Below are 12035 nucleotides of genomic sequence, written 5' to 3'. Positions count from 1 at the left end.
TACCTCCATGTCTCCTTTCTCCATCCCAGCTCTCAGACTGGTGGCTGAAGACAGCTTACCTGGAGTACCGCCTGCCTGTTGTGGTCCACTCCAGCCCAGCCGTGGTTTTACCCAAGCAAGATTTTCTGGATCGACAAGGTCAGCTCAGGTAAGGTCCTTTTCTGCTTCCCCCTAGGTTTCAGATGGGATGAGCTATCTCTGCTGGACAGGGAGGAGGGTATTTAGGCTGATTGGAAAAGAGAGTAATCATCATGTGGTCCCCAAGTTTGATAGCCAGCTGTGCTGTGCAAGAGGGCTGTACAGATAAGGAAGCTCCTGGTTGCACCAGACTAAGTATTTTGTCAAGAGGGAAAATCAAAGAGTCCAGTGGTTCAGGTACTAAACAGGGACTAAAAACCTATCTATCAGTCTTTGCTCTAGCACAGAAATTCATTGCAAGATGGACAAATCACAGCCTGGAGGCACTGTCAGGATTATCTCAACACTGAAGACTAAGAGGCAGTAAGATTGTGTGTGCAGTGAAAGGAGGCATGAAAAAGTATCCCAGGCATGTAAGGGAGACCAACCAGGAATGCCTCTGGAGTTTGCTAGTTGACAGGGGTGAGGGAGCCTCTCCAGAGACTGTCATTCAGCCTGTTCCTGCAGAGGACTGCCCCTGTTGTGCTGTTTCACTTGTGATTTGTGGTTTGGGAAACTTAACACTGAGCAGCCCCTCTACTTGGAGCTTTCCCTTGCAGTCAAACCCTGCTATATCCTCTCTTCCCTGTATTCTCCCTTTAATTTTTAACCACCATGACAAGTGTTAAACCCATCTGCAAAACTTTAGCACTGACCTTTATACAGCTTTCCCTTTGCCACAGTTACCAGTCATCACTGCTCTGCAGATCCAAAGAGGAGCAGTGAGGCTGAGAACAAATCCTCCCTTCTACTTCCTTGGCTATACCTGAGAGGTGCCTTACAGGGACAGTGCAGGACCAAACATCTTTGAGAGCTCTCACTCATATTATTCACTCTTAACTTACCCAAGCAGAAGATAAGATCTGGAGCAGTAGCAGTGCCCCAACCAATGGAACTGAGCAGCTGCATAAGATTCTGGGCTCCTATGTAAAACACAATCTGCATGCATGTTTGTATGGTTTGCAGCTGCAGGAAGAAGTTTGACAGCTTGCTACTAAAGCTGCAGAAACCAGAAGACAAGTGCCATTCCTCAATCTGGCCACACTGCTGGCTAAAATCAAGTCAATTCACTTCTGCCCCATCTGCCCTTCAATCCCCACCTCTGCTCCCAGGATGCTTGCTCTCTGGGAAGGAGCACAGGCTCTCTCACTGAAGTTTCCCAGCTGTTTTACTGCTTCAGGATTTGCAATAAAGCTGGGAAATTGGGAAACTCTCTTGCAGGATGACTTGTTTGTTTAACAGCCCTCAGATTCTTGGAGTTGCATCCTTTGATCTTTACTAGGGATGAGTAGGCTGAGCAAATCTACAACAACACTGCCTGCAAACGCCAAATGCTTGCACCACTTTAAAGCCTTGAAGTTCAGCTGACTGCAGCCTGTTGTCACAGTGACCTCCTGCCTCCTATGTGTGGGTGAGAGCTCTTGGATCAGAGTAGGCCAACCTGTCAGTTTGATGTGGCCTGTCCCAGCCTCCCTCCCTGCTGTGTTTATGTGGATCCTGGTGAGCACAACCCCTCAGTGGCAGCATGCAGCATGCCTGTATTTGTTTCAGACCCCACAATGCCATAAGAGTGCTCTTAAGAGGTGCATTAGCAGCAGAACATTTATCAGGCAGGAACTACATCAGCAGTGGTGAGATTTGGATGCAGGGAGATACAGCTGTGTCTTGGTTTGAAACAGAGGTGGCCCCTGGCCAGGGAAGGGCAGAAATCTCCTTTTCTTAGTGCTATTTTAATGCTAAGACTCAGAATTAGGATAAAATCACGACACATCAGTAGAAAATACTGCTGTGAAAGGGTCATGCATCTGGACTGAACCCGGAGCTCTTGAAAGGTGTCCAGAGTTCCTTGGTTATACAGCAAGATACAGTAAAGAAAGTTGTACATGGCAGGACTGTTCAGCAATCTGGAACCACAACCCCAGAGTGGCTGCATCAACTCACCAGAGATGGGCACAGCAGGGGCTTGGCAGAAAGGCTGAGCTGTGAAAGGAGCAGAGAGCAGCTCTGCAGCCCTCCCAGCTCCTCCTTCAGCCCTGGATGTTCTGTTTGAATCTTAACTTGTCACGTTTGCTATTTTTCCAGGTTTGCTGCCAAGCTGATTGAGGGCATCTTGGATTTCAAGTCCATGATTGACAAGTGAGTTAGTGACCCTCCTGGCTGCTCATGTGTTCCTGTCAGAGGCCGAACCTAACCCATAAATCTCCCTTCCAAATAGGAAGGCAAGAGACAACAGCATGCGTTTGAAATGAGATACTGCAACCAACGTCACAACTGGAAAAAAGCAAACTTAACTTTGCTTTCTTCACCTTCTCTGTTTACCTTAATACTTCCATTGGCATGTGTACATGCTTAGAGGGAGTGAGCCTGGCTGGCAGTTCTGAACAGCTACATGCTTCTGTCTGCCCACAGAACAAGTTACAGCTCAGGCAGTGGTACCTGCTCCTCTCAGTTTGGGTTTGCTGTTTCTCATCTCTCAGTCAGATGAGATGAGCTTTAAAGAAACTTCTTCCTCCTGGCCCTTTTTCTTTCTGATCACCAACTCTGCTAAATATGCCTTATTTATATTCCAAAAATACATTTACCAACACATTACCAACATCACACCTTTACATCCAAATTCAGATGAGGCTCAGGGTTAGCACTGGAAAGGGCAGTTGGAATATGACTGCTGAAGTGTTCCACTGAGTCCCAGTCTAGTTCATGAGTCACACTAAGACACTCACCTCACAAAATTACAGCCGAAAACCTCTTTGTGCCACTCACAGGAAACAAACACATCTCCCAGTATATCCTGCCCTGGATTCTTTTCTGGTGTATGCTAAGCTATGTAGCAGGTCCAGAGATTTTTCACTCTGGTGTTACAGAGAGGAAGGGAAAGGACAGCAAACAGACATCATTTGTAGCCCCTAGTAAGGAAGCTGGGAGGAATGGGAAATGACAGCCCCTTTTTATACCATCAGCACCAACACGTTTAGGTCTTGCTGGAGCAGGTGACAGCAGCTGCATGGCTGAGCCTGTTCTCTCTTGTGTGGGCAGTGCAAACCTTCTGACTGATCTCTTTTCTCTCCCCCCTCCTCCTTACCTTGCTGTGTCTCCAGTGAGACCCTTCCAGTGGACTACATGGGTGGGAAGCCCCTCTGCATGAACCAGTACTACCATATCCTCTCATCCTGCCGCATCCCCGGGCCCAAGCGGGACAGCATCGTCAACTATGCCAAAGGCAAGAGCCAGTCCAGACACATCACAGTGGTTCACAACTTCCAGGTATGGTGAGCTCTCGAGGGGTGTTTAGAGGCAGGTATCCCTTTCTGCTAGGGGTGGTCCAGAGGAAAGGGAACAGCAAGATTTGCCTCACCAGGGATTTATTCCTGCTCCCTTTATCCTGTTTGGCCAACAGCTGGGATTGCCATGCGTGAGCAACAGACTATGAGGCAGAAAACCACTCTCTTCCTGGCTCCTGTCCCTGCAATTCCTGTATCTCAAAGCTTAGAGACCATGTCTGGAATTGGAAATGGGAAGTGGAAACTGAGTAACAGACCCTACCACCACAGCTGAGTCTCAGAAACAGAAACTGCTAACATGTTTCAGCCCTCATTACCATGGCTTCTGAGCTGCTTAAAACCTGGACTGTATTTATAGCCTGTAAGGGAGGTTGGACTTGGGTCTCTCAATTCTGAGCATCCTTTCAAAGGTCTGGTTACAAGTGGAGTTCTTAGGTCAGGTCTTACCTTCTCAAAGAGGCTGGGCAATGAAGATCATCTCTCATGTTCTGTCTCTGTCCTTGTCCACTCTTCTCCCCTTCAGTTCTTTGAGCTGGATGTTTACCACAGTGATGGAAGTCCCCTTACCACTGACCAGATCTTCATTCAGCTGGAGAAGATATGGAACACCTCCCTCCAAACAAACAAAGAACCTGTTGGGATCCTCACCACCAACCACCGAAACAGCTGGGCAAAAGCCTATAACAACCTTCTGAAAGGTCTGTGGAGCCCCTAACATGCAAGCCCCTAACTTGAACTACCAACCTCACTGCTGTGCTCTGCTCCATTCTCTCCTTTGGAAGCTTGTTCTGGACAGATAAGGAGTTTTTCACCTCAAAGCAGCAATGTGATTTCATTGCAAAGTAGAGGTATTTCTGGTTTGGAAGGTACACAGGTAAAGCCTGACACCTGACATCCCAGAGTCTGTCACCTTGCACATGGGTGGGATGCAAGAAATGTAAAAACAGGAGGGTGAATGCAGCACACTCACGTCTATAACAACCCAGCTGGCTACAGTATTAGTAACTATACACCCCATGGCAACCAGTATTGCATTGAGGTACAACGGGAATCCAACAGTGGGTCCTTCAAACCTGCTCTTTCAAATTGCAACCTCCCTCCAATTAAAACACGTTTTCCCACTCCCTTTCCTCGTGTGCTGTTCATTTCTTCCCCAGATAAGACCAACAAGGAATCCGTGCGTGCGATTGAGAAGAGCATTTGCACTATCTGCCTGGATGCACCTATGCCACGGGTGTCTGATGACACCTACAAGAGCTCCGTGGCCGCTCAGATGCTGCACGGAGGAGGCAGTCGCTTCAACAGTGGGAACCGATGGTTCGACAAAACCATCCAAGTAAGTGCTGATGCTCTAAAGATGCTGACGTGGTCGGGAGGAGCTGCTGCTTCCTGAGGCTCCAGAGGTCCAAGAAATCCCAGAAACCTTTTGCAGGAGAGTTCTCCTATCAAGAGTGTATCTCATAGGGGAGACGAGGTGTGGTGTCTGACAGCAGGAGATCCTACGGTTTTCCCTTGCAGTCACCACAAGCACTCATTTCTGCCTCAGGAAGTTTTGTTTCTTTTGCTGCCTCTGCCCACGCTTACTCAGTCAGCAGTTCTTTGTGTTCCTTGTAAATCAATGTTCTGCCTGCGGTGAACAATGCCTCGTCTGCTTGGAGGCAGCCCCAGCGTAGGGAGGGCTGGGCCTTGTGTCTCCTCAAGGCTTGTCACTTCTTCTGCCAGAAGCTGCCCAATGGCAGTCTGTTTTGTTATTTCCAACACAAGCTGCCATCCCACAGCATCCCTCTGATCTCTTCTCCACTCAAGTCTTGTCAAGAGCCTTCAACAGCAGCTGCTATTCAAGCTTACCCTTCATTACTTGGTGTATCCTGGCTTGTGGATAGCAGCAATGGTACTTTTAAAGATTCTTCTCCTATCTGTTGAACTCTAATGTTTTCAGCTATTTTGTACCTATTTGGAAGTCTTCACTGATGGGATAAAGCTTAGATGTTCCAGCTAATTGAAAAGTGAGAGTAAGTCAGCTCCTGCTTCACACACTGCGTGCCTGTCCTCAACACTGTCCTCTCATGCTTCTCTTAGTTCATCATTGCTGAAGATGGCTCCTGTGGTCTTGTATATGAGCATGCTCCAGCTGAAGGGCCCCCCATCGTTGCTCTTCTGGATCACATTGTGGAATACACGTGAGTCCTGCCTCCTCTGTTTTACCCTAGCATTGGAGATGGTTTAAAACCACCTACTCCCCAAGAACATACTTCTTCACAGCCCACCCCTAGGAACTTGTTCTGGAGGAAGGGTAATGGTTGCTCATTAGGTAGTGCAGTTCTTGTATCTGTGATGAGAAACAAGTGGCCAAGGTGCTCTGGTAAGTTTTGCTGCTGCTTCCACTCTCAGGAATGGCAGAGTGAACAGGATGTTCACCTGGGAGAAGTGTTTCTTTTGGGCAGAAGGCACAGAAGTTTCATTCACACCCTTCAAAAAAAACACTATAATGGCACCATGAGGAATTTTGCAGCCTGTGACTATTATCACAAGGTGCTAGCAGAGATCTCTGCATTTCTACCCAGGTTCAGGTGTGCTTAGTGGAGCCTCTTGTTAAAGGTCTGGTTCAGCACACCCATTTCTCTCTGCAGGAAGAAACCCAAGCTGGTAAAATCACCCACGACTCCTTTGCCAATGCCCAAAAAGCTGCGGTTCAACATCACCCCAGAAATCAAGAATGACATAGAGAAGGCAAAGCAGGACCTCAACATGTAAGTACAAAGCAGTGGAGAAGTCTGGTCAGTGACTGAGGGAGTCATTCATGTTCCCCTTACGAACATGTCAGTGTTTTAAATGAGGCACTCATTTCAATGAGGCACTCACTCAATCCCCACTGCAGCCAGGGATTTTTCCCAGTGACTTCTTGAGTCAGCAGCACTGAACTTACCTGAGAAGGACACTAAAGCCACAAGCTAGGAATAAAGTCAGAGGTGCTGGAAAGGGGCAATTACTGATCCATCCCATTTACTGAGAAAGAGGAAGGCTCTACTGGGTTTAACTAGGGATACTGGAGCATGAACACACACACAGAAGCCCATCTGACCTGGTGAAGATTTTCAGCAGTGGCCAAAACCACCTCATCTCCATCGTGCTGCTTGAACAAATCTGTGTGTGATGAAGCTCTCTGTCCCTACATAGTCCAGATCCAGACGGCCCATTCTGTCTGAGCCTTGTGAAAGCAAAAGCCCATCTTTGTTACAAGAACAAGTAACATGCAAAGGAGCACCCTCTCCTTCTTTCCTTGCAGATTGGTCGAAGACCTGGATATCAAAGTCATGGTGTTTCATCAATTTGGGAAAGACTTCCCCAAGTCAGAGAAGATAAGTCCTGATGCTTTTATCCAGTTGGCCTTGCAGCTAGCATATTACAGGTAAGACCAATAGGTATCTTCACCACCTCTTCAATATCAAACATGTAAGCTTCATAAAGGCAGCACAGACAAGTCTCTCACAGGCTGCTGTGGCCTGCTTCCCAAGTCCTGTGTTTTCCCCATGCATAGGGACTGAACAGCAGATCTCTTGTGGCAGCTGCCAAACAATAGGTGAGATTTACCCCTCTGTGCCTGTTCAGTCATAGCAGGGAAGCATCAGAAGTCAGCTGTCAAAGGGATTCACTCATATAAAGTCTTCCCCTTCTCCCTTAGTTCCTCTGCTTTTCTCCCATGGCCGTTTCTCCCAGGACAAACTCATTCCTGTGACTTCCTTCTCCACCTTCCAGGATGTATGGCCATTCCTGTGCCACCTACGAGAGCGCATCCCTGCGGATGTTCCGCCTGGGCCGCACAGACACCATCCGCTCCGCTTCTGTGGCCTCCCTGAAGTTTGTGCAGTCAATGGACAGCCCTGACAAATCGGTGAGGACTGAAGTGGAATCGGAGGACTCCACAAAAAGAGCAAAGCTGCTGACGTGGCTCACCCTATGGCAGCTGTTTCAGCTAAACAGACCTGGAGCCCGTGTGAAGTTAACCTAAAACTTAGTATTGGGTTTCCTTTGGCTCTCCTTTCACATGAATTGAAAGCCTGGGAGACAACATGTGGACATTTCTAATCCCACCAAAAAGTACTGTGTCCCTTCTAAAAGTCTGTTCAGCTACTCAGACCAAGTTCTGCTGCTGACAGATGGAGAGCGAGCTCCATTCAGAATGAAGTAATGCAGACCTAATGATTTAAATCTAGTATATCTAGTATCTTTATATCTTAATATATTCACACAAGAAATGCCTCCATCAGAGAGAAACAACCAAAATGAGGTTTTCACTCTGCAGAAAAACTTACAGACAGGTCTGTGTGTTCTCAGGACCAGGAGAAAGCCAACTTGCTGAGGAGAGCTGTCCAGGCCCACAGGGAGTACACTGATATGGTGAGTCTCTGCACCAAGACTTGGGGTTTTATCTAGCAAATGAGGGTTCTGGTGAAAGATCAGATCTCAAAAGCTTTCTCTGCTGACACAGCAATGTGGCTCTTAGTGCTGATCATAGGTCTAAGTTCAGTCTGAGAATGCTCTAGGCCACAGACTGAATCCTCTCTTAACTAGTGGTTTAAGTGTCTCTTGAGACTGACCCGAGAGAAACAAATATGAACACAGCTTCTGTTCTCACTGTCACTGTTGCTGATAAATGCCAAAGTTGCATGAGGACCCCTTAAACCAGAGGGAGGCCATAGGCAGGAACTTTAAGCTTGGTTCCACTGGTGTGTTTTAATGTCAGAGTCCTTACAAAGCAAGACTTACAGTCCTAAAGGCAAGACCAAGTTTCCTCCTAACTTTAAGCACTTAGAGATTTTCAGAAGTGTTCTGCTCTTCAACCCAGAGAAATGGGTGGTTTTTGCTCACTTGCTGCTAAACAGGCTTTCATGTAGCCTTCTTTCCTTCCAGGCAGTAAGGGGCAATGCAATAGACCGCCACCTCTTAGGCTTGAAGCTTCAAGCCATCGAGGACCTAGTGAGCATACCTGAACTGTTCATGGACACAGCATATGCTATTGCAATGCACTTCAACCTCTCCACCAGCCAGGTAGGACTCATCCAACGCAAACACAGAAATGCTCTCTCTCTTCATTGCCTTTCTTCTCCAGATTTCTCTTTCATTCCCTTCTGTTAGCAACTTATCTCCATTTAGGGCCAGAAATGTTACGCCTGCTACCAGTAAAGTTGAAGATGTGATTACAGCTGCCACAGTCCCTGTCAACCCTGCAAAAAGAATAGCATAACCCAAGCCAAGATCACCCAAAGCAGCAGTTTCTGCTGCTGTTGACAGAGCTCGTAACATGTGATGGCTCTGACTGGTTCAGTTTTTAATTGCATTGTCTCCACAGGTCCCAGCAAAGACAGACTGTGTGATGTGTTTTGGCCCCGTGGTTCCAGATGGCTATGGCATCTGTTACAACCCTATGGATGAACATATCAACTTTGCAATTTCTGCATTCAACAGCTGTGCTGACACAAACGCAGCCCGCATGGCACATTACCTTGAGAAAGCACTGCTAGACATGAGGGTCTTGCTCCAGTCTGCTCCTAGATCCAAACTGTAAGAGGCAAACATAATGCAAAGCCCCCACATTAAAGGGGCTATCCCTTATGCACTGAATTTCCCAGTTCCTGATTGAGGGGACAGTTTGCACTGGAACCTATGAAGGCATCTACCATTTATTTTCAGCAAGAGGTTACAGAATAGTGATCCACAGATATTAACTCTGTGGGGAGGCAACACTGTCTGAAGTTGAACTGACTGGTCCTCTCCCATCAATGCAAAGTGCACCTTCCTGTCCTCAAAGAGGACTGAAATAAGAGTTTTATGGAACTTGCTGTAAAGAAAAGCAGAAAGCACAGTCCTTACCAGCATCCAGACCCACTGCATGAGGAAGGCAGTTCTCCAAGGAAAGCAGGGAACGTTTATTATAGGATGGGACTGCTGCAGCATAAAGTCTTTTTGCTGGTTCAGTCTTCTGAAGAGTGCAACGTCTTTCAGACTTCACTGAAGGTTTTTCTGCTGCTCTAGCACAACTTCCACCATTGAACTTTGGCAAGGGGAGAAAGAAGCTCTTAATGTCAGAGCAGATCCAGCCCCATTAGAGTGCACTGCACTACTTATCCTAGGCACTCCAACCATTACATGTTTTACAAGCTTGGGAATGTCCCCTTCCCCTCAGTTTCAGGATGCTGGGATGTCCTTTCTGTTGCACTGACCCTATTTACAACAGATACCATTTGCTACAAACTCAGGTGGGGCTTTGCTGTTGTTGTTGCTGTTCTGGGCTATCTGTTAAGCTTGCTTTGTGGTCCTGGCCACGGATCTTCAGGCTCAGTGTAAAGCTTTATCCCCACAGAGCTTCTAGAAGACCTCTCTCCCACATGTTTTGCTAGCTTTGGCTTTATGTTTCTTAATATATGCAGAGATGAGAAGAGACTGCCTATGCATTTAGCAGGCCACTTGCTTCATTGTACCTTCCTTTGGAATGGAGGAAAAGATTCTGCCCTTCAGTAGCCAGAGGCCCCAGGCCTTGCCTCCTTCAGGGCACACACGTTAACATGATGTGGTTTTATACCCTGCTTTCAGAAACAACCTATTTGTGCATAATGAGTTATATCTTGGTTGTGGACAAATAAAAATGTTTCTGATCAGGAACTCCAGAACATAACTTCCATTTCTGGCCACAGAGTTCAAACCTATTAGAGCCAAAGGAAAACCAGGTGCAGAATCCCCCTTCTTTTACACCCCTCTGCTTTAACAAGGCAGGAAAGTCTTAGAAAGCAGGAAGAAAGCTGAGAACCTGTGGTCACTGTAGATGTTTGTGCACTGTGGCAGCCACTGTTCCTGCAGTAACAGTACACCACTCTTGGAGTTCGTCCTTACTGCACCTCGCATTTGTGCCAGCTCTGTTCCGTGACAGAACTCATCATGGCACTTCCATGTTCAGCTGACAAACTTGAGACTATATTCTCTAGAAACATACAGTTGCAGCACAGGAGTTTTTGTAAGCGCTGTTTCCAATGAATCTACCAGAATCCAAGCCCCTCACTACTTTTATTTAGCAAAACCATATGGCAGCGAGGAATTCTAGTGCTATTTCTGCAACAGGAATTTTACATTTCAATTGCACACCCTTCAGCAAGTGGCTGCTGGGACACCACCCTAAACTAGAAGCATTAGCAGTCAGATGGCCTGTTTTGGTAACAGGGAAGTGTTTGATCATACTGCTTTCCTGATCATAGAACAACAAGGGAGATGATCAAAGTGCCTTGGGGAACACACGTGAAGAAATTTGCACTAAACATGTTTAAAGTAAGAAAACTCATTCTAATTTCCTTCTTGAAAGACACAAACCAACAACTGCATTTTTCTTTTCCTAAAAGGATGTTATTTCAAAGCTTCTATCTTATACTTAAACCTTAAAAAAGGAAAATTTAACTGAAACTCACCTGCACAGCCAGTGATTGTATGAACTGCCACTTTCACATCATCTACATGGATTTAGTTGATCTTTAGAAGAATCCTGAACGGAGTGAGATAGTCTAAAAATCAACCCAATAGGAGCACTGCAGACCTGCAAGCAAACCTCTGCTCTGTTGGCTTCACTGTATGAACCGTACTGAAAACTGCAAGAGGATACTCAGTATTATCAAAACAGAAGTGTGTAAATACTACATAAAAGACCAGACCTTGATGGGATAACATCTGGATTTATGGAGCCTTTTACATTGAAAGAATACTCATCTTTGCCAAAGTGATCCTCCCCCCATACTAAATCAACCCCTGTTGCTAAGGGAGGAGTTATTTTTCCCTGTCTGCAATGTCTTCAACCACTGATGCTACAGTATTTATCACTTTAAATATTTGAGACTGGCCCTTTGCAGCTTCTGTCTCAAAGGGGAAGGCTCTCAAGGAAAGTGCCTATAAAGATTAAGGAGAAGTATGTGCTGCTGTGACTGTATCTCAGAAGATGGGATTGACCTTTTCTGGATCTAAATCTGGATATCCCACATCCCACTAGCTTCGGCAGAGCACAGCTGCAAGAAGCAGACTATCACACCAGAAGAGATACAAGATTCATGAACCACTCAATGCATCCTTAATGATATACAGAGCTGAAATTCAGATGAATGAAGCTGATTTTTTAAGTGCTTGAAAGGACACTAAAACCATTGCAAGGTTTTTTCCTTTATAAAGTCTTTTCTTGTACAAGTTCTAAAATGCAATGTTCTGATTCATACCTTCTTGATGTTTTTCAATGTTGACTTATTGAATACCGTTCTCCCTGTTTCTGATGGTTTTATCAAGAGATGCCCATTGTCTTAACAGCACATTAAGTACAAAAGAAAACCGTAAGTTGCAGGAAAATAACTGATTTGGAACAAATAAGCTGAAAACAGATAACTCTTGGGGTATGAGTGCAATTTATGCCACAGCCTGGTAGTGTTGCATGCTTTGCTGTTAGCTGTGTTAAATACTGTTTTGGTTGTTGTAAATCCATGTCATGCAAAGTTTCAAACTGTTCTTTGAATAAACTGAAAACACAATAAACAGATAAAATGCTACAAAAAA

At 46.0% G+C, this 12035-nt stretch overlaps 1 protein-coding gene across 2 annotated transcripts in view; it reads left to right on the top strand.

Annotated features, from left to right (window-relative positions):
• The window catches only part of CRAT (carnitine O-acetyltransferase), a 16462-nt gene extending 4427 nt beyond the window's left edge, over positions 1-12035 (top strand). For both annotated transcript variants that reach the window (XM_057401484.1, XM_057401485.1), the window contains exons 3-14: positions 30-148; positions 2260-2313; positions 3276-3441; positions 3982-4156; positions 4616-4794; positions 5538-5638; positions 6089-6208; positions 6745-6867; positions 7215-7350; positions 7794-7856; positions 8370-8507; positions 8809-12035. In XM_057401484.1, the coding sequence (XP_057257467.1) occupies positions 30-148; positions 2260-2313; positions 3276-3441; positions 3982-4156; positions 4616-4794; positions 5538-5638; positions 6089-6208; positions 6745-6867; positions 7215-7350; positions 7794-7856; positions 8370-8507; positions 8809-9024 (1590 nt within the window). In that variant the 3' untranslated portion in view covers positions 9025-12035. The remainder of the gene's footprint in view (positions 1-29; positions 149-2259; positions 2314-3275; positions 3442-3981; positions 4157-4615; positions 4795-5537; positions 5639-6088; positions 6209-6744; positions 6868-7214; positions 7351-7793; positions 7857-8369; positions 8508-8808) is intronic.

The sequence above is a fragment of the Pezoporus wallicus genome, unplaced genomic scaffold (assembly GCF_028554395.1).
Source record: "Pezoporus wallicus isolate ANWC-B61680 ecotype Strahan unplaced genomic scaffold, APGP_CSIRO_Pwel_v1 contig_8013, whole genome shotgun sequence".
NCBI classification, from domain to species: Eukaryota; Metazoa; Chordata; class Aves; order Psittaciformes; family Psittacidae; genus Pezoporus; species Pezoporus wallicus.
Note: the sequence above shows the minus strand (reverse complement) of the source record. Positions and strands in the feature narration are given on the sequence as shown.